Source organism: Nycticebus coucang, chromosome 3 (genome assembly GCF_027406575.1).
Source record: "Nycticebus coucang isolate mNycCou1 chromosome 3, mNycCou1.pri, whole genome shotgun sequence".
In the NCBI taxonomy this organism is placed as follows: domain Eukaryota; kingdom Metazoa; phylum Chordata; class Mammalia; order Primates; family Lorisidae; genus Nycticebus; species Nycticebus coucang.
Genome location: NC_069782.1, coordinates 25,966,824 through 25,989,563, shown reverse-complemented (window position 1 = coordinate 25,989,563; position 22,740 = coordinate 25,966,824). Strand labels below are relative to the sequence as shown.

Below are 22,740 nucleotides of genomic sequence, written 5' to 3'. Positions count from 1 at the left end.
CAAATCTACAAGAAAGGTGATATTGTAGACATCAAGGGAATGGGTACTTTTCAAAAAGGCATGCCACACAAATGTTACCATGGCAAAACTGGAAGAGTCTACAATGTTACCCAGCATGCTGTTGGTATTGTTGTAAACAAACAAGTAAATAACGTTGTAGTTCTTTGTGGCTAATTAGTATTCCCTTGTGCCCCCTTTTCACTTTGCCAGTTGGACTCATGTCTTTATTGATCATTCAAGTGGGGCAAAGGAAATATCCTTTTAAAACTCAGGCAAACTGGTGTTTGTCTTGTATCCTGTCAAAGGAAACAAATGGAAAAAAGAAAAAAAAAAGACTGATGCACCAATAAACTACTTTCGCACTCAAGTTTGTTTATGTGCAGGGAAGAAACTAGCTCCTGAATTATTCATTTCATTACTTAATTAAATGATCCCTATTGAGAGTATCTGGAGCCCATTCGTAAGTATGGAATGCTGTAAAGCAGGTCATCTGTAACACAGGGACAGTCTGTATTCAATTCTCACACTTACCTTAAAATAGTGATATTCTTTTTATCAGCCAACTAATTCCAATACTGTTACACAAACTTAGGAACTTAGAGAAAGATACTAAAGGCAGACAATTTCTCTTTCTTAAACAAACAAACAAACAAACAAAAAAGAGCAAGTAAGAAGGCAGACAGAGGTTGGCCTAACATAGCACTTCTTATGAAGTATCTTTGCCAACAAGGTTGGACCTAAATCTTACCAAGTCTTTTATTATTATTATTATTATTATTGTTGCGGTTTTTTTTGCTGGGCCTGGGTTTGAACTCACCACGTCCAGTATATGGGGCTGGCACCCTACTCCTTTGAGCCACAGGCGCCGCCCAATCTTACCAAGTCTTTAGGGTCAATTGCAATGTACTGGAAAGGCTTGGGACAAAGAACAGGTTCAAAGTGACACCACGAAGATGCTAACAGGTAAATCCAGAATGTCAGTCTTCCTGCAGGAAAGCTAACCTGATTTTCAACCAGTCGATGGCATAAAGAAAAAACAAGAGAAGAGGAAACTGTTCTAAATTAAAAGAAGCTTAACATCACCTTCACCAAATTAAAAACATGGGCCTTGAATCCTGATTTGAAGAAACCCACTGTAAAGACATTGAGATAACAGGGAAAATTTGAACATGTATTTGGCGGTGTAGTACCAGGATTTAATGTTGGATTTTGCTGGCTATGATAATGACATCAGAAAAGTAGATCAGAAAGCATTCACACATTTAAGAGAGAAACTATGTAGAAATAAAATTAGATGGGGATTTGCTCAAAAATAATCTGGAAAAAGTAAAAGAAAAAAATTAAGCAAACATGCTGTTAAATCCTGGTGAGTTCTGTGAGGGTTCATGGTACTATCCTCTCCACTTGTGAATATTTTTAAAAAGTCTCATTACAAAAAAGAAAGCCAAAAACAAAAACAAAAAAGTCTCATTAGAAATAAAAAAATAGAAAAAAAAGAAAGAAAGCTAGCTAAGGAGCAGGCTTAGCTCTGCACAGCTCTGTGGATCTTACTTGTTATGGAAGCACCTGGAACTTTGTTCAACACAGGCTGCTCCCTTCTCTCCTGGAGCTTCTGAGTCAGATCTGAGAGGAGGCCTGAGAATCTGCATTTATAACAAGCACCCAAGTGATGGTGACACTGCCAGGAGGAGACCCCGCTTTGAGAACCACGGGCATGGTAGCCTGTCAGTGAGTTCTGCCATCCCAGAGGAGTGACTTGCCTTGTTCTGTGTGCTCGATGACCCTGAGGGCCTTCCTCGCTGCCCATCCTCCCATGGAGACATGGTCCTCCGTGGCCGCGCTGGTGGAGAGAGAGTCAACAGACGAGGGGTGGCACAGAGCCTTGCTCTCAGAAACTGCAAAAGACCAGTGCAGTTAAGAAGTGCTCTTCATAAGAGTTGCTGCCAGAGTGACGTGTGGCCTCCCCAACATGCTCTGCACATGGACGGCCTTATCCAGAAGACCCTGGCCATTACCCAAACACCAGGTGCTCCTTGGGAAAAGGAAGCAGGTCTTTTATTTCCCCCCAAAGTGAGAAGGACTCTAAAACTATAGTGAGTTCTGACATAAGATGGGGACATGGAGCTGGGAACTCGAATAACAAGGTCAAGTTGAAAACCTTGGAAGCCTTGAGCATGTCAGGGAGAATAGGTGTAAAAAGATTTGATGGCCATTTTCAGGTACTTGAGAACAATTTGACTGGGTTATGTCACCAGAAGAGGTGGGATCAGAATTGAGGTGTGGCATCTGGAGGTTGAGACTGGACCCACAGATCCTGGGAAAGAAGATATAACAGTTCATGTGAGAGCAAGATGGAGGCCGAGTAACAGCTTCCCTGCAACTGGGCACCGTGAGTCTGGGGAGATAAGACTCCAGGCATCTCTGGTTGGTGGGATCTGCCTATAATCATTCCTTTGAGGATACAGGGAGTCAGCGAGAGACTTCTGGACCCTAAGAAGAGGACAAAAACAGTGGAAAACTGGCAAGTGGTTGCGTGTGTTCGATTGGTCTAATCCTGCCGACAGCTATAAGTACAGCAGCAGCGAGATTGCAAACTGGAAAGGCCTTACCTGTGAACTGTTTTGGTGTTTTTGGACTTAGCACTCAGTTGAACTGCCTTGGGGAGAAGTGCGGAGAACTTTGGGCGTTGTCTAGGGCCCCAGACTGAGCCGCTGAGCTGGACAGAGCTAATAGCGTTTGGCTGTGGGCCACAGGGAGCCATTGTGAGAGAACTGCCCTGGCAAGCTCTGCCCTCAGGGTTGCAGAGCAAGGATCGGGTGAGAGCTGGTAACCTAGTGACTAAGCAGCCTAAAGGCGGGGACTGAGCTGCCTTACAGACTTAACCCTCAGGGGCAGAGTGAGACCGGTTTTGGCACACTGGGTAAGTGGATAGCCACTTCAGCAGTGAACCCAGCAACAAGCACTTTCCTGGGAAAGCTTCTGCTTAGCCAAGTTTAGAAGTTTAAAGTGCCTTTTAAGAGGGCTGAAGAGAGATTTAGGGTGTCCACCCTGTGGGGTTTGAGAAATCAGTGGAGGCCTCCAGTCATATCAGCATTGTGATTAACATCTCATACCCCAGAAGACCACCTGTTCCTCAGACAATATTCAACAAGATATATATACTGCTTTGTTTTCGGTTGTTTTTGTTGTTGTTTGTTTGTTTTTTCTTTATTTTGTTGTTGTTGTTGTTTTGTTTTTTAATTTCAACCTTTTCCGTACAGCTTTTTTCTTTTCTTTTTTTCTGTCTTTTCTTTCTCCATTTTTCTAGTTTAAATACAATTTCCCGTTGCTGCCTTTTTCAATAATTACAACTTCATTTTTGCTAGTGTTTCTACCCCTATTATTTGGTTTTTCACCCACTTTTATCCCGTAAAGTTTTCTGTTTGCTTGTTTTGGTTTGATTTATAGCATTTTTGTCTTTCCTCTCTACTTGGTGGAGGTGGGGTACTGTGTCCGATCAGGTTAGCAAAAAGCTGCTGACCTCAAGGGAACACCCAACTGGGCACCCCCAGAGGTTGGGGTTTTTTTAAGATTGTGTCAAAGTACCCTACTGTACACCTATATTGCTTTGTCTCCCTCTTTCTGTGCCTCTCTTCTTTTTGTCAATATTCCCTTTTACCCACCCCCTCTACTTTCTCTATTTTCTTTTTCTTCTTTCTTTCTCTCTTTTTCTTTCTTTTATCCCTTCTTGCTCTTCAACCTTCTCAACCTTCTGGTCCTGTACAAAAAGGACTCATCGAAACCTTAGTACACAGGCACGGGAACTTAAAGAGCAAGAGGAAGTGAAAAGAAAATTAGGGCAAGGAAACAGATAAAAGAAATCACCCATGAGGAAGAATCAGCAGAAAACTCCAGGCAACATGAAGTACCAGTCCAGAGCAACCCCTCCAAGGGACCATGAGGTAGCTACTGCTGAGGATTCTATATATAAAGAAATGTTAGGAATGACAGAAAGGGAATTTAGAATACACATGATGAAAACAATGAAGGAAATGATGGAAACAATAAAGGAAACTGCTAATAAAGTGGAAAATAACCAAAAGGAAATCCAAAAACCGAATCAAATAAGAGATGAAAGATATGAAGAATACAGAAGGGATATAGCGGAGCTGAAGGAACTGAAGCAGTCAATTAGGGAACTTAAAGATGCAATGGAAAGTATTAGCAACAGGTTAGACCATGCAGAAGAAAGAATTTCACAGGTAGAGGACAAAGTTCTTGAGATAACTCAGATAGTTAAAGAGGCAAAAAAGAAGAGAGAGAAAGCAGAACATTCACTGTCAGAATTATGGGACTTTATGAAACGTTCCAACATACGAGTTATAGGAATCCCAGAAGGGGAAGAAGAATGCCCTGGAGGAATGGAAGCCATACTAGAGAATATTATAAATGAAAATTTCCCAAATATCACCAAAGATTCTGACACACTGCTTTCAGAGGGATATCAGACCCCAACTAGCCGCAACTCTAACTGAGCTTCTCCAAGACACATTGTGACGAACCTGTGCAAAGTCAAGACCGAAAAAAAGATTCTGCAAGCTTCCAGGAGTAAGAGCCAGTTGACCTACAGTGACAAATCCATCAGAGTGACTGCAGACTTCCCTAATGAAACTTTCCAAGCAAGAAGACAATGGTCATCTGCCTTTAATCTACTTAAACAGAACAATTTCCAGCCCAGAATTCTGTACCCTGCTAAGCTAAGCTTTAAAATTGACAGAGAAATCAAATCATTTATGGATATACAAACATTGAGGAAATTCGCCACAACAAGACCAGCTCAACAGGACATACTTCAACCTGTTCTACACACTGACCATCACAATGGATTAACAGCAAAGTAAGAACTCAGAAATTAAAGGACAGAACCTAATCTCCACACTGATGCAAAGGATAAAACTAAGCAATGGACTCTCACAAAATAAGATGACTAGAATACTACCACACTTACCAATTATCTCAATAAATGTTAATGGCTTGAATTCCCCACTGAAGAGACATAGATTGGCTGACTGGATTAAAAAACACAAGCCATCCATTTGCTGTCTGCAAGAAACACACCTGGCTTCAAAAGACAAATTAAAGCTCTGAGTCAAGGGTTGGAAGACAATTTTTCAGGCAAATGGAATTCAGAAGAAAAGAGGAGTTGCAGTCTTATTTTCAGATACATGTGGATTTAAAGCAACTAAAGTCAAAAAAGACAAAGATGGTCACTTTATATTGGTCAAGGGAAAAATACAACAAGAAGACATTTCAATTCTAAATATTTATGCACCCAATTTAAATGCTCCCAGATTCTTGAAACAGACCTTATTCAGTGTGAGCAATATGATATCCGATAATACCATAATAACAGGGGATTTTAACACTCCTCTTACAGAGCTGGACAGATCCTCTAAACAGAAATTAAACAAAGATATAAGATATTTACATGAGACCCTAGAACAACTGTGCTTCATAGACGTATCTAGAACACTCCACCCCAAAGATAAAGAATATACATTCTTCTCATCACCCCATGGAATATTCTCCAAAATTGATCATATCCTGGGACACAAAACAAATATCAACAGAATCAAAAGAATTGAAATTTTACCTTGTATCTTCTCAGACCATAAGGCACTAAAGGTGGAACTCAACTCTAAAAAAAACATTCGACCCCACACAAAGGCATGGAAATTAAACAACCTTCTGTTGAATAACAGATGGGTGCAGGAAGAAATAAAACAGGAAATCATTAACTTCCTTGAGCATAACAACAATGAAGACACAAGCTACCAAAACCTCTGGGATACTGCAAAAGCAGTTTTGAGAGGAAAATTTATCGCTTTAGATGCCTACATTCCAAAAACAGAAAGAGAACGCATCAACAACTCACAAGCCATCTTATGGAATTAGAAAAAGAAGAACAATCTAAGCCTAAACCCAGTAGAAGAAAAGAAATATCCAAAATCAAATCAGAGATCAATGAAATTGAAAACAAAAGAATCATTCAGAAAATTAATGAAACAAGGAGTTGGTTTTTTGAAAAAATAAATAAAATAGATAAACCATTGGCCAGACTAACGAGGAATAGAAAAGTAAAATCTCTAGTAACCTCAATCAGAAATGATAAAGGGGAAATAACAACTGATCCCACAGAGATACAAGAGATCCTCTCTGAATACTACCAGAAACTCTATGCCCAGAAATTTGACAATGTGAAGGAAATGGATCAATATTTGGAATCACACTCTCTCCCTAGACTTAGCCAGGAAGAAATGGAGTTCCTGAACAGACCAATATCAAGCACTGAGATTAAAGAAACAATAAAAAGCTTCCAACCAAAAAATGCCCTGGTCCAGATGGCTTCACACCAGAATTCTATCAAACCTTCAAGGAAGAGCTTATTCCCGTACTGCAGAAATTATTCCAAAAAATCGAGGAAGAAGGAATCTTCCCCAACACGTTCTATGAAGCAAACATCACCCTGATACCAAAACCAGGAAGGCACCCAACCAAAAAGGAGAATTTCAGACCAATCTCACTCATGAATATAGATGCAAAAATTCTCAACAAAATCCTAGCCAATAGATTACAGCTTATCATCAAAAAAGTCATTCATCATGATCAAGTAGGCTTCATCCCAGGGATGCAAGGCTGGTTTAACATACGCAAGTCCATAAATGTTATCCACCATATTAACAGAGGCAAAAATAAAGATCACATGATCCTCTCAATAGATGCAGTAAAAGCATTTGATAAAATCCAGCATCCTTTTCTAATTAGAACACTGAAGAGTATATGCGTAGGTGGCACATTTCTAAAACTGATTGAAGCTATCTATGACAAACCCACAGCCAATATTTTACTGAATGGAGTAAAACTGAAAGCTTTTCCTCTTAGAACTGGAACCAGACAAGGTTGTCCTCTGTCACCTTTACTATTCAACATAGTGCTGGAAGTTCTAGCCAATACAATTAGGCAAGACAAGGAAATAAAGGGAATCCAAATGAGAGCAGAGGAGGTCAACTCTCCCTCTTTGATGACGACATGATTTTATACTTAGAGAATCCCAAAGACTCAACCACAAGACTCCGAGAAGTCATCAAAAAAATACAGTAATGTTTCAGGATATAAAATCAATGTCCACAAGTCAGTAGCCTTTGTATATGCCAATAACAGTCAAAATGAGAAGCTAATTAAGGACACAACTCCCTTCACCATAGTTTCAAAGAAAATGAATATACCTAATGAAGGAAGTGAAGGAATATACCTAATGAAGGAAGTGAAGGACCTCTATAAAGAAAACTATGAAATCCTCAGAAAGGAAATAGCAGAGGATATTAACAAATGGAAGAACATACCATGCTCATGGATTGGAAGAATCAACATTGTTAAAATATCTATACTTCCCAAAGCGATCTACCTATTCAATGCCATTCCTATTAAAATACCAACATCGTACTTTTAAGACTTGGAAAAAGTGATTCTGCGTTTTGTATGGAACCAGAAAAAACCCCATATAGCTAAGGCAGTTCTTAGTAATAAAAATAAAGCCAGGGGCATCACCATACCAGATTTTAGGCTGTACTACAAAGCCACAGTGGTCAAGACAGCATGGTACTGGCACAAAAATAGAGACATAGACAGTTGGAATCAAATAGAAAACCAGGAAATGAAACTAACATCTTACAACCACCTAATCTTTGATAAATCAAACAAGAATATACCTTGGGGGAAAGACTCCCTATTCAATAAATGGTGTTGGGAGAACTGGATATCCACATGTAAAAGACTGAAACTGGACCCACACCTTTCCCCACTCACAAGAATTGATTCAAGATGGATGAAGGACTTAAATTTAAGGCATGAAACAATAAAAGTCCTCAAAGAAAGCATAGGAAAAACACTGGAAGATATTGGCCTGGGGAAAGACTTCATGAAGAAGACTTCCATGGCAATTGCAACAACAACAAAAAGAAACAAATGGGACTTCATTAAACTGAAAAGCTTCTGTACAGCTAAGGAGACAACAACCACAGCAAATAGACAACTTACACAATGGGAAAGGATATTTGCATATTTTGAATCAGACAAAAGCTTGATACCTAGAATCTACAGAGAACTCACATTAATCCAGATGAAAAAAGCCAACAATCCCATCTATCAATGGGCAAGAGACATGAATAGAACTTCCTCTAAAGAAGACAGATGAATGGCTAATAAACATATGAAAAAAAGTTCATATCATCCCTATCTATTAGAGAAATGCAAATCAAAACCACCCTGAGATACCATCTAACCCCAGCGAGAATGGCCCACATCACAAAATCTCAAAACTGCAGACGCTGGCATGGATGTGGAGAGAAGGGAACTCTTTTACACTGCTGGTGGGACTGCAAACTAGTACAACCTTTCTGGAAGGAAGTATGGAGAAACCTCAAAGCACTCAAGCTAGTCCCATTTGATCCTGCAATCCCATTACTGGGCATCTACCCAGAAGGAAAAAAATCCTTTTATCATAAGGACACTTGTACTAGACTGTTTATCGCAGCTCAATTTACAATCGCCAAAATGTGGAAACAGCCTAAATGCCCACCAACCCAGGAATGGATTAACAAACTGTGGTATAGCTAATACTATTCAGCTATTAAAAAAAATGGAGACTTTATATCCTTCGTATTAACCTGGATGGACGTGGAAGACATTATTCTTAGTAAAGCATCACAAGAATGGAGAAGCATGAATCCTATGTACTCAATTTTGATATGAGGACAATTAATGACAATTAAGGTCATGGTGGGGTTGGGGGAAGGAGAGAGCAGAGGGAGAAAGAAGGAGGGAGGGGTGGGGAAAGGAAGAACAGAGAGAGGGAAGGACGGAGGTGGGTGGGGCCTTGGTGTGTGCCACACCTTCTGGGGCCACACAATTGCGACACAATTGCAAGAGGGACTTTACCTAAAAAATGCAATCAGTGTAACCTGGCTTATTGTACCCTCAATGAATCCCCAACAATAATAAATAAATAAATAAGAAAACAAACAAACAAAAAAGAAGATATAACAGTTCAGATTGTTCAGTAATGACATAAGTGAATGTTTGGGGTTTAAAAGGGTCTTGATGTTTGCCAGAAATATCTCTGGGAGGTGGGGGAAAATTTTAGGATGGCCTAGATTTGGGGACTCTCAAACTTTATTGTGCAGATGAAACAGGGATCTTGTTACAATGCAATCTTGGGGTGGGGCCTGAGTCCCATGTCCTAACAAACTCCCAAGGGATGGCCAATGGCTGTATTGTTAATGTGAGGAGTGCACTTTAAGTACCCTGCTTAGAACTCAGTCTTTTCTCTTTTCTTTTGATTTTGAGAGTGACCATGAGTGAAGCATCTGTTGTTTTCTATGCTATATGAGATCCTATTCTGAGATATCTAGTTTTAAACTAGGGTGATGTGGCCCAGGCACATGCTCACACCTGTAATCCTAATACTCTGGGAGGCCCAGGCAAGTGGATTGCTTGAGGTCAGGAATTTGAGACAGCCTGAGCAAGAGTGAGACCCTGTCTTTAATAAAAATAGAAAAAACTAGCCAGGCATTGTGGTGGGCACCTGTAGTCCCAGCGACTTGGGAGGCTGAAGCAAGAGGATTGCTTGAGTTCAAGAGTTCGAGCTTGCTGTGAGCTATGACATCAGAGCACTCTACCCAGGGAGGGTGACAGAGTGAGCCTCTGTCTCAAAACAAACAAACAAACAAACAAACAAATAAACTAGGGTGATGAGCTGGCCTTGGTTTGCTCAGGACTTTCCAGGTTTCAGCACTGTAAGTCCCAAGTCCTTGCATCCTACAGTGAGCTTTATCTGAAAACCTGTGGTTAGGCGTGTGCAAAAAGGAATCTTACCAGTGCCAAAAAAAGGAAAACACTGTTTTCATCACCATGAAAGTGAGCTGAACAACCTCAGCAGGCAGCTTGGGCAGCTAACTGCAAATGAATCTTCCCAATGCCCATGATGTCCTCTAGAGACCAATCACCACGGCCCTCATCTCCATGTTATTGTGAAAAGTCCTTGCCTGTTAAAGGGGTGTTTTAATAAGCAAGCAAGCGATCAAATGGAGCTGAGTCCCCAACCTCCCAGCCACAGAGTTCCACCCCACGCTCCCCTTCCCAGTCTGGGATAGAATTGTCTTTCATGAAACTGGTCCCTGGTGCCAAAAAGGTTGGGGACCATTGAAACAGAAGACACTGGGTCAGAGGAGGTAAATTTGGACTCTGTTTGTTATCTGTATTGAGTTTTTAGTTGAAAAGGGTGGGAAGGGATTAAGAGTAATATTAATAGCAATGAGTATTAATTTAGTTCTTGTGATGTACCAGGCTCTATATGCATTAATTTATTTCACCCTCTGGGGTCAGTAGGTGGCGGCTAGTAGATGGTGGAGCTGGACCCAGATCCAGTCTCCATGCACTTAACGAACCACTATGTTAGCCTGACATTTGGGGTAGAATTGTTAGATAAAGCACAGGATGCCCAGTTCAATTTGGATTTCAGATAAAAAACAAATAATCTTGAATAGATCAAGATAGATCAATAGTATTCCATGGTATACATATACATATACCATGGAATACTATTCAGCCATTAAAAAAAGATGGAGGGGCAGTGCCCATAGCTCAGTGGATAGGGCACTGGCCACATACACCAAGGCTGGCGGATTCAAACTCCACCTGAGCCTGCCAAACAACAATGACAACTGCAACAATAACAACAACAAAAATAGCTGGGCATCACGGTGGGTGCCTGTCACTCCCAACTTGGGAGTCTGAGGCAAGAGAATCGCTTAAGCCCAAGCGTTTGAGGTTGCTGTGAGCTGTGACAGCCATAGCACTCTACCAGAGCAACAGCTTGAGACTCTGTCTCAAAAAAAAAAAAAAAAAAAAGATGGATACTTTACATCTTTTACATTTACCTGGATAGAGTTGATATACATTCTTCTTAGTAAAGTATTGCAAGAATGGAAAAATAAATATCCAATGTACTCCATACTAATATGAAATCAATATGTAAACAATTACATGCTCCTAAGAACAATAAAACACTAATATAGTCTAGTTCGGGGTTAGAAGGAAGTGGGGGGGAGGGAGGAGGATGATTGGCAGAAGGAGGGAGGGCAGGAGGCGGGATCTCACCTAAAGTGCACATTGTGAGGGTGTATAATATGCTCAGAGGGTGAGGGGGTCTTTTACAAATGGAACTTTACCCTGGAAGTAAAAACGATGTAACCTAAAAATTTGTACCCTCACATTAATTTGAAATAAAAATAAATTATAAAAGAGTCACACACACACATACAAACAAATAATCTATTAGTCTAAGTAAGTCCTAAATAATTCAAATTTAATTGGGCATCCTGCGTTTTTGTTTGTTAATTTTGGCAACCTCCTTTTCGGATTAAGTAGTGCTTACAATGAGAGACTCATTAATTGGAGTGAGAACCTATCTCTGGGTGCCAAAATGCCTGGGTTTGAATTCTGCTCTATCTCTTACTAACTGTGCAATATTGGGCAAGTCACTTAACTTTTAAGATGTTCATCTGTAAACCAGGGACAGTAGCACCTACCTCATGGCATGGTCGTGGCAGTTAAGTGCACAGATATGAATGAGGGTCTTAGCACTCACTTTATGCCAGGCACTATTCTGAGTTGTTACTCATCTATCCCTTCCCTGCAGCAGAAATCAGCAAGAAGGAAGCACAATTTTCAAAGATGGTATCTTGCATCTCATAAGCATGTTTGTATTTTGCAATAACATCCTTATGTTTTTAGTGGGTTGTGTAACTAATGGAATGTATCCAAAGTTTAATTATTTTGATTGGTTCAGTTTTCACCTTCCAATAGTCCTGAAGTTGAGATTTGGAAAAAAGCTATTGAGATGAAGTTCAGATGGAATGTCAAATTGCTTTTCACAGAGAAATTGCCATTTCCCACCTCATTATTGTATCAGTATGTTTCAGTATAACATTATTTAGGTGTTTTGTTTTTTTTTTCTAAAAAGTGAAAAGGTTCAACCTGCTACATTTGTATTGAGAGAGGTAGGATGCAAATAAAAGTGGTGAAACTTTAGAGCTCATTCAAAGACAAAATTTGATACTTTCAAGTAAAACAGAAAGGCCCTTGGACAGGCTTGTGCTCTGGGGAAAGGGCAGTGTCCTTACCGAGGGCTGCAGCTGTGCAGTGGGCAATCATGAACCCAGAGTTCAGACCTCCTTCAGCCACCAGGAAGGCTGGCAGCTCACTGAGGGAGGGGTTACAGAGCCTTTCAATTCTTCTTTCGCTAATGGCAGCAAGTTCATGGACACCAATGGCTAAATAATCCAGGGCCTGAAAGAGTGTCTCAGTTCAATAGACATATTCCAATAGGCTGTATTAGAATATGCTCTCAGGGTCAAGAGCAATTCTGAAAAACTTACTTTGGCTGGATATTCACCATGGAAGTTTCCTCCAGAAATTGTCTCTCCTCTACTGGCAAAGACCATCTTTTAAAACAGGTTAAGGCGTGAACATAACACGTGCTGACTACTTCAACGACAGCTCCCTCCCACCGTCCTTCTTTTTAATACCAAAGTGGCAGTCCTTGTACAAATGAAGGGTAGAAGAAAAGAGACAAGTCTCATGAGCAGTTGTTGACACAAAGAGGCACAGAAGCAAAACAAACAAAAACCAAAACCATAAAGGTGAATCGTGTACAACCGACTGTGGGCCAAAGACGCATGGAGCCTGAAATTATGTTTTCTCTTGAGATGAGTTTCTCAAGCACCATTACTGCACTAATTCAGTGGCTAGTACTTGCCCACACCCCCCAAAAAAGTTTATAATCTGAAATTAAGAACAGAGACCACAATACCTATTTGAAAGCAAATTCTATTTCTTCAATGGGCACTGTGAGTCGAGGCTCCATAAGAGAATCTGTGGAATGGGCAGCTTTGCTGATGGGCAACCACCAAAATGTCTGCAACAGTCCATTCTAGGGCAATTTTCAAATTCTATAGTCAGTAATCCTGTGTCAGCATTCAATAGCAGATGGTGGCTGATAGGTCCTCCCAAATCCATTTAAGTAGGTGGCAACTTCAGGCTCACTGAATATTAATACTCTGAGATGATTCCGTTCTATAATCCAGCAAGCACCCAGGCAAAGGCAGTGACAGCTGCTCCTTTCTGATTCCAAGAGCTGATTTTTGTCCCCTGGGCTATAGGATATTCACTTCTTTTTTTTTATTATTATTTTTTTTTAGTACTTTTTTTTTTTTTTGTAGAGACAGAGTCTCACTTTATCACCCTTGGTAGAGTGCCATGGCATCACACAGCTCACAGCAACCTCCAACTCCTGGGCTTAAGCGATTCTCTTGCCTCAGCCTCCCGAGTAGCTGGGACTACAGGCGCCCGCTACAACGCCCAGCTATTTTTTGGTTTGCAGTTCAGCCAGGGCCAGGTTTGAACCCACCACCCTCGGTATATGGGGCCGGCGCCCTACCGACTGAGCCACAGGCGCCGCCCAGGATATTCACTTCTTATTAACTAGGAACTCACTGTGTGTGAGAAACATTCTAACTTTCAAAGAGTTTCAAAAAAAATTACTTTAGTCAAATTTGGGGTTACGTTCCCCTGTATATACAACTGTATATGTATAATATAACTATTAAGCCTAGTTCCTGCTCCTGAACCAGCCCACAACCACAGCCCGTGGTCTCCTCCCTATTCTCTGAACCCCTGTAGCAACTGAGCCCTGCACCAACTTAGAACTTCAGCATATTGTATTGTTCTCCAGTTTCTCCAGATTTGTTTGTTGGTTATTGGATTATAGCAATTAGAATTTAACTCCCATCATATCCAGCATGATGACAGGTGCCCTATTATAGGCATGCCCTATGCCTATAATAGTAAATTGAGAAATACATTCTTTCAGATAACATCAGTACCGCAGAAATGCAAATATTAGCCTACTGGAAATTCAGCAATAATTAAATGTGTCATTGAGAAATTTGAAGACTTTTGGCTGAAATTTTTGCCTGGGGCAAGTGACAGGGGAAGAACTTAGTAGGGAATTAGTTCCTCCTTATGTCCCGTAATTTAATAGTATTTAAATTTTTTTTTTTTTTTTTTTTTACTTTATAGGATACTCTTTAAAGTCTAAATTATGTAAGTGGAGAATGGATACCTTTCCCCTACAGTGCAAGAACAGGACTGCAGAGAGTTCAGGAAAACTACTCTATTTTGAGGGTGGTGTGGTATGGAGAGTGGAGGGACCCACAGTCCTAGTGGTTATTTAATGTGGGTTTGACTTAACTCTAAAGTAACCTGAGCAAACATAAAACACACCCCTGGAAGTAGGCTTGTCAGAAAAGATGCACTAAAACCTCTCCTGAGAAATCCTTACACAGCGGTCATCTAACCTTCTGCTAACCCAGGCTGCAAACTGCTTTCAAGGATGCTAATTTGGCACTTAACACAGAATAGGAAAATGGATTCCTGAGGGCTCTGCTGGTCTTCCAAGGCAAGGCTGTCTCTGTGAAGACTTTGCCGGTGTGACTTCCGACTTGATTCCCTCAACTTCTGGGGACCTACGCCACCACAGACTATTCCATAGAAAAACCCAGACAGCTCTGAGGTAGACCTTAATCTTCTCACTCTTAAGGAGAAAAGAGCTCCATTACTGAGAAATGGAAGCATTCTCACTGCTCTTTGTGCAAATGTGGAAATGCTAATTTGAGTAAAGTCTATGTGAGAAATAAAAACTCAAGATAGGGAAAGCTATCACTCGCTCATTAATGCTATGGTTAAGTGTTAAAAGGTTGACTTCTATTTTTACTACATCCTGGCATCACTAGACCCAGAGAGGCCTGTGTAAATAAAGGGCAATCTACCAGGCTCTCCACAATCTCATTTGTGGGTCTTCACCCTTCAACCAACAACCTCAGCAGTGGGTTTTTGGTAAACATCTTCACGAAACATGTCATCCAATGGAAATATCTCCTCTAATTTTTAATGGTGTTGATTTTTTTTATTTTTTAAGACAGACTCTCAAGTTGTCACCCTGGGTAAAGTGCCATGGCATCACAGCTCACAGCTCACAGCAGCCTCTAACTCTTGGGCTTTAAGTAATTCTCTTGCTTCAGTTTCCCAAATAGTTGGGATTACAGGTGCCCGCCACAACACCTGGCTATTTTTTGGTTATAGTTGTCATTGTTGTTTGGCGGGCCTGGGATGAATTCAAACCCACCAGCTCCAGTGTATATGCTGGCGCCCTAGCTACTGAGCTACAGGCACTGAGCCTAATGGGTTGATTTTGAAAGCATAACATGTTAAGGTTCCAACCAACCTAGAACCTTAGAGTCAGTTCATAGGCCAGCCTCTGCCACTTACCAGACCTGGAGAAAGTTGTCAACCTCTGAGCCTTAGGTACTCATTAACTTACTCTATAAAATGGAATGACAGAACTGAGATGCTATATAAAACGGTCACTTCAGCTGATCCTACAGTTACCAGCTTGAGATCTATAATTGCAGTTCTGCAGACATTCAAAAGATACAGGATTATCTGTTGCACTGTTTAGTTCTGTAGTAATGATGTTCTTCACAAATGCTATTGTATCATTCACCACACCATGGACCTAAAATACAAGCAAAATGACATCTATGACCCATTTGATTCCTTTAAGGGCATCACTATTCTATTTTTAGCAGAGATGGGGGTCTCATTCTTGCTCAGGGTAGTCTCCTGAGCTCAAGCAATCTGCCCTTCTTGACCTCCCAGAGTGCTAGGATTATAGGGATGAGCCACTGTGCCCAGCCTCTCTTTAAATTTTACTGTGAATTTGGGGAAAGAAAAGAAACTTTGTTGGCTTTTTTGTTTTTACCTGGGGACAACAGCGCAAGGTGTATGCATCCTGAACGCGATCACAGAACCTGTGACTTTCTGTGGAAGAGGTAGAGGGAATGAGACAGGAAACATGATGCCAATTCTTTCCACATAACCAAAGAACTTGTCCACATAAACATGCCCTGACCTGCTATTTCTGATGGGTGGTGATCTGAGTCCAAGAGTGACCGAAATCGAAAAGCAACTTCAATTTGTCCAGGATGAGGGCGAACGGCGTGAATGTCTAGAATTGATGAAGGAAAAAGAGTCTGAGTAATTCCAGCATTAGAAGGCATGACCATGGATGGCATAAGAACACCCAAGGTGTTAAGGCAGTCCTAAAAAGTCCCAGGGTCCTTCACCACTGCTCAGAATGAGAAACTTAATTCCAAAAGCATATTTTTTCTTATAAACTTGACTCTTTCTACTTTGAGTGTCTGAGTGTAAACTATGTGTTGAGCCCACTGGGAATTCAATTCAAGACACTGGGCCTACTCTTAAAGGAAATGGCTGATCATAGATGGGAACTCAACAGTGGCCTAATTTAACTAAGTCATTTAAAGACAATTTCTGCCCCTACTACTTATTATGGTAGGGAGCCTCTAAAATTCACTATGTTCTAGATAGCTACAACTTCTATAGCTCCAACTTCTATGGTTTTTCTGTCCCTATTTTCTATTTGGGACCAACCCTAATCAATCCCAAATCCTACTATATGAGGTCTGATAATCAAGTTCGTGAACTCATCCTAGAAAAACTGCTACATACCTCACTAGTGAAGACCATTAGGATCACCTTTGAAGTACTCCCCTTGGGAAGCTATGTACCAAATCCAGCTCCTAGTCTCCCCCCTTCAAAGCAATTTCACAACTCTTTCTGTAATGGCCATCAGAGCTATCATTTTATGAGGCCTGAAAATTAAGTTACACTTACATTGGTAGCACTGTATAAACAACTCAATAAGGGTTCATAAACATGGTATATCAGTGTCTTATGGCTGTGTTCATGTCTAAGTGTAACAATGTCTTGCTTAGTGTCATTCATTGTTGTGAGTTGTACAAGGACAGCTCTGATGGCCATTCCAGGAAAAGAGTTTCAAAATTGGTTTGAAGGGTGGACTAGGATTTGGCATTGGCAGATAGCTTCCAAAGGGAAGTATTGTGAAGGTGACCCTAGTGATATTCACCAATGAGATATGTAGAACTTTTTCAAAGATAAATTTGGGAAGGTAATTGACCTCACAGTTCTAAAGTCCTATAAACAGATTTCTAAGATAACATGCAGTTTGACATACTCAGATCCCTGGATAATCTGCAGCAGGTGACTCAACTGTCAGGGTCAGAAGTCTGTAAACCATGATTATTTCAAGGATAAAGTGTGGCATAACTCAGATGAAGTTGCAGTGTGCTGAGTAGGTTGTAAGTGCTTGGGTATTCTCCATCCCTATCACATATTGCCACCACTCCTATGTCTAAAGACTTCACCCACCAATGCCAGCAGCTCTGGCTGAATGAATAGCAACTGAATGGAAGAACCATGCTGACCAGTATCAAAGGCTTTAGTGGTGCCCTTCAGAACCTCGAGAGTCAGAGCTGCCACGATGTCCGCTTGCCGTGCTATGGCACTGGCTCTCTCTATAGCTTCACAGCCCAGAGAGGTGATCATCTGAGTCCCATTGATAAGCGCCAAACCCTGTGGGGAGACAGAGAAAAGTTTCCTGGTCTATTTATTGTAACAAACCTACATACAAGTGTATTTTACATCTTCTGCTTTCATAAGAGAAAAATTAGCCAATCAGGTGACCTATGTTTTCTACAGTACAGGGCAGTAGTGTTTATTTAAGCCCTTTAGGAAGAAGTGCCACCATAAGTGAACTTATTAGCATGAATCTGGCAGATGGAGTAACTGTTGAGTATCCCCATTTCCAAGGCAGCAATGTAGCTTTGGAGTGTAGACACATAAAATCTTTAGCCCTTCATTATTTCTTCTTTGACTTCTTACTGTTTTGGACAAGACATCCTAAAACAATTATAGACCAAGACTCTTGGCTTAGATCAGTGGTTCTCAACCTTCCTAATGCCATGAACCTTTAATACAGTCCAAAAGGGTGGCAGTCCACAGGTTGAGAACTGCTGGCTTAGAGCATCCTAAGAGATCTTGGCTGAGAGTATCTATTTCTTAGAGATCCTTAGAGAACTTGACATGAAGTTTAAGTTCCAAAAGAACCCACACATTTGTGGCATGAAGAATCTTTTAACTGCTGATGAAAGAGTCCTTTCTACTGTGACCAAATTTCAATAAACATGCAGGCTGGGTTTAAGAAACTGACTGACATTAATTGTTAAACAAATTTTCCTTGAATCTCTCCTTACCTCTTTTGGTTTCAAAACAACTGGTTTCAATCCATGGGCTTGCAGAACCTGTAGAATGATTAAAAATATGAAAAGGGGTATCAAATGACTTAACTTCCTATTTCTAACTTCAAATGGAATACAATGAAAGATCTTCAAGCCCAAAGGTCCAGCTTGTGAAAAATTAGACCTACAGGCATTGGCTTTATTTATGTTCTCTGGTCTATTCTGTGGCTCTGTTCTTTAGTTTGAAAGCAGACTTATTTTTCAAATAATTGTTGTCTTAAATCTGGGTCTTTATTATCTATAGAATCAACCCTTCAGGTCATTTGTATTCAGCATCAACCTTAGTGATTCCTTGTTTTTATTGCGGCATCCTGACACCTGTCTTCACACCTGTGCTGTGCTGAGGCTGGGCTCCCGCCTGGCCATACTCCCCTGCTTCCAGAGCGTGGCCTACAGTCCTCCACCCTCATTCATGGTTTAGCCAAACACTGGCGAAACCTCCAAGCAGCGTTTTCATGGCACGTGGGTGAGCACCAGGGAAAAGTGGATTATGCAATCCCCTTTGATGGATGGAAACAGAGCCTTGGGGGGAAACTGGTGAATAATGTTCCCAATAAATAAAAGGAGTAAGAAGAGTCACTAAGTTCAGGTCCTTCTGGGGAAGAAAAAAGAGGGATGCTAAGGTAGGAGAAAGAGCCAGCCCCACGTACTATGTCAATTGTGTGAGTAGATTTGAGGCCCTGTTACGGCCAGATTCTGCGCTGAGAGTTGGGCTGGGACTGGGGGTAGGAAAAATGGAGACAGACAAGCTCAGGGGCTGTTAGAGTAATATTGAGTATGTTGAGTGCTTGAGGATGTAGGAAGTGGGCACGGTGTGGTGGAAAATAAGAGGTTAGGAGAACACCAAGGAGGGGCATAAGGGACTTGGGAGGGAGAAAAAAGAACCAGAGAAGCAGAGAAAGAAGCTTCAGAGAGGTCTTTTCAGATGTACAGATATGAGTGAGTCATATCAGGAGGACAAATTGGGGTCAGGTCCTCTGCCCAGTACCCAGCATGCTGCAGCTGTAAACGACCTCCAGGTTCTGTAATGTAGGAAGGATTATCAGAGGACCGCATGAAAAACAAGACTCTTGTAAGTCACTTTAAGCTTACTTTTTATCCTTAGGATAAGGGGAAGTATTCCAGGTTTTAACCAGAACATACTTGGATTTACTTTTTAAGAAAGGTCAAGCTGCTTGCAATGTGAAGGTGGCTGGGGAAACACTGTCCCGAGGGAAATAATCAGGATGAAGCTGCATAAAGAAAAGTGATCTGAAAACTGCATTATTTCCTTAGTTTTTCTCTTTCTTGGGCCTTTTCCCTTTCACTTGCTGTTAGGGGACCTCCCAGCAATTGCACGAAGATGAGACTTTAAATGATGTTGTGGGCTGATCTGATGGAATTCGAAGATGGATGAAGAAAACATGAAAATGACATCAAAAACAAGCTTTCTGATTAGCCAGTGGGGTGGGAGCTTGAAATGAAACCTGCTTTCTGGAGGCCACATGGTGAGTGCTATGAGACGTACCTGCACCTGTGAAACCAGTTCCTAAATGCACTTGTGACAGTGTGTCAGTGAGCCCTCTGGGAGGCACAGAAAGTGTTGTAAGCACATGGTGAATGACTGGGTTGACACCAGTGGCTGTACCTTGTCAGCCAGGTGATCACTCAGTCCAGAAGGCTGCTAGTTTAGTACAGAAGCTAGTTAACAGTCTTGCTTAGTCTGACTTCTAAGGTTTAGTTGTCTCATCTAAAAGTAAGACTAGCAGTGACCCCCTCATTGGGCTGTTGAGAGGATGAAGTGACCCAAAGCATGCAAGTCCACCCAGTGGGCAGTCCAGGGAAATTACTGAAGACGGAAGCTGTCAGGTAAAAGTCTTACATATTTAGCGTCAGCCCAGCCACTCTTTGGAGACCACATCTTCCCTTCTCCAATGAGCCCAAGAGCGAGATGAGAGAGTGGGGCAAGATCTCCACTGGCACCGACGGTTCCTTTCTCTGGGACGTAGGATAGACAGGAGGCTGGCAGAGAAGCAGGCACCAGTTATTCAAGAGTACTGGCTAAGTTTGCTCTGCCAGTGAGGTCCCCACTTCTACCTCCAGGATCTAGATTATTCTGTGGCACGAATACCTGGGGAAAGACAATTCCGTAGGCACAGCTAATGCTTAAGGAACCTGGATGAGCTGCTATAGAAAGAGAGGAGTGGGGGTGAGGATGGAGAAAGGAAGGAAGTGAAGAGGAAGGAAAGGAGAGAGAGAAGGAAGGGAGGAAGGGAGGAAGGGATGGAAAAAGGAGGCATAGAGGGAGAGAGGGAAGGAGGGAAAGTAGGAAAGAGGGAGGGATGGAAGGTATGAGGGAGGAGGGAAGGAAGGAGGGAGGAAGAGAAGGAGAGAGGGAGGAGGGAGGAAAAGAAGTAGGGACGGATGGAGGGAGAGACAGAAGAATGAAAAGCCTTCAAGATGTGCATCTAACCTAATAATTCCCCTTTTAGAAATTCTAGCAATGTGTCTTAACACATATAACTACCACGTGAGTTATGAACTATTTTTCACGTTTTCAGATTACTTTTTACTTTACTAATTTTCAAGTTTTCTTATTACTTTTTTATTGATGTATGTCTTAGGATTGCTTCATTTTCTAAGTTTTTATTCTATTTTCATAATAAAGCACTGTGGACCCAAGGAAAATTTTTCTTTTGTGTGTGTGTGGCAGTCAATGTGTTAAAGATGCCATCAGGACTTCACTGTGGTCCATTATAGCCTTATTTACAAGAACATAAAGTTAGAAATTATCTAAATATGAAATTAGGAGACATTCATGTGACTCAATGACATGTAACCGTGAAAAACTATTGGAGAATGCTTGGAAATACGTGTCTACATTGAAAAAGTAATATAGAATGTTCTAGAAGGACATGGTGCACCAAGTGTCAACAGAGGTTCCCTGGGGAGCTAAAGTCACAGGCAGCTTAATCTCTTCTTTCTTGCCCATCGCACCACCAATTATAAATGAACATATATTGTTTTGTGAGAAATTCCCAAAAAGTTACCATGAAAAGACAGTTTCATTTTTCTAAAGTAAAATCAGACACCTGACAGCAATATTATTTCCAACTGATAATGTCAATAGGATAAAGCAAAGCCTCCCACAGGCCAGCTTCCAGATCATAGTTCTCCCTGGGGAATTCTCAGAGCTCTAGGGACCCAGAGGTGCCTTAGACTCACTCATAAAGCACAGTGGATTCAAGGTTGAAGTCACACTGGGATTTTAGGCTCATGTTAGAGCACGGAGTAGCAATAGGTGTTGGAATAACTTGGTGTATTCAGCATGGCCCAATATACTATAAATTGTTCATCCAAATTACTCTTCACTGGTTGGCATATCACATTGATGGGTCACTTGGCTCCACAACCCAGGTACTCAAACACATGTTGTGCCCAGTTCTGCTTCTCCTCCCACTCTTTACCCGCAAAGAGCTCCTGAGCCTCCAGTCACCTAGAAGGCCTGTCCTTTTCAGTGAAAATGGACAGTCCCACCAGGCCCTGAAAATCTGGTCTTCACATTACAATTTTCTTATCTGGAAAGCAAACTCCAAAGAGTTGAATTGCATCATATCTTGCCTTCCATAGCTTCCTGATTACAAGTGTGCTGTTAATTTAACCTCTTTGCATTTCTCTTCTAACTTTGCAAGAAGTTGACTCTGCCAGTTTGTGTAAGTGTGGCTGTTCCATCACCTGAGGAGCATTCAGATTTCAGATTCCTAGGTACCAGCCAGAAGTGCAAAACTGGGCTTTGGTATGGACCTCCAGGAACCATTACGGTCCCCAGATACTCGGATGTGACTTCTCTAACTATATTTGGGCCCCACTGAATGCAAAGTTCTTCTAGGCGGGCCTGAACTTAGTGACAGACTTATGGGAACTTGTTCTAGTCATTAAGATGCCAATGCTAAGTGAAGTGTAATGTAGAATGGGTTAAGTTCGCAGGAGAAAGCATCTCTGACCTTTCTGCCCCCATCTAGCTATCCTTCTTGCCAAGCCTATCTCCCACTCATCTCAATTGTATTACATTCTTCTCATTTCAGGCAACTTCTCAGCACTCTCTCAGTTAAGTCAGCTGAGCACCCACTGCGTTACCATTAAATACTTCGATAACTTGTTTGAGGGTCTCCAGGGAAATGCCACTGTATCCTTTGGCTAAAACATTGATCCTTAAAGCCAAGAGCATCCGACACCTCTCAGGACTTAATGGTTTCCCAACACCTGCAAAACAGAATTGATGTTTTCTCCAAAGACAGCAAAGCCCTTTCCAGCTTCCAGCTGCCTCCTTCCCTCCATCCCTCAAATCTTCCCCCGCTTCAGTTCAGTCTGCTGTCATTTTTCCTCTCCTGATACAGATATTTGCACAGCTCTCTCTTACCTG

At 41.4% G+C, this 22,740-nt stretch overlaps 1 protein-coding gene and 1 non-coding gene across 2 annotated transcripts in view; one reads left to right on the top strand and one right to left on the bottom strand.

Annotated features, from left to right (window-relative positions):
• Positions 1-22,740, bottom strand: part of HAL (histidine ammonia-lyase) — a 31,908-nt gene that overhangs the window by 5,973 nt on the left and 3,195 nt on the right. Inside the window, exons 8-17 of the mRNA XM_053585123.1 lie at positions 22,455-22,580; positions 20,200-20,339; positions 18,294-18,341; positions 17,466-17,613; positions 16,070-16,165; positions 15,920-15,978; positions 15,593-15,673; positions 12,477-12,542; positions 12,222-12,387; positions 1,761-1,895 (exon numbers count right to left, since the gene is read on the bottom strand). Coding sequence (XP_053441098.1) covers positions 1,761-1,895; positions 12,222-12,387; positions 12,477-12,542; positions 15,593-15,673; positions 15,920-15,978; positions 16,070-16,165; positions 17,466-17,613; positions 18,294-18,341; positions 20,200-20,339; positions 22,455-22,580 — 1,065 coding nt within the window. The remainder of the gene's footprint in view (positions 1-1,760; positions 1,896-12,221; positions 12,388-12,476; positions 12,543-15,592; positions 15,674-15,919; positions 15,979-16,069; positions 16,166-17,465; positions 17,614-18,293; positions 18,342-20,199; positions 20,340-22,454; positions 22,581-22,740) is intronic.
• Positions 189-314, top strand: LOC128582900 (small nucleolar RNA SNORA27). The gene has a single exon (XR_008379320.1). It is a non-coding gene; the product is annotated as a small nucleolar RNA SNORA27 (small nucleolar RNA).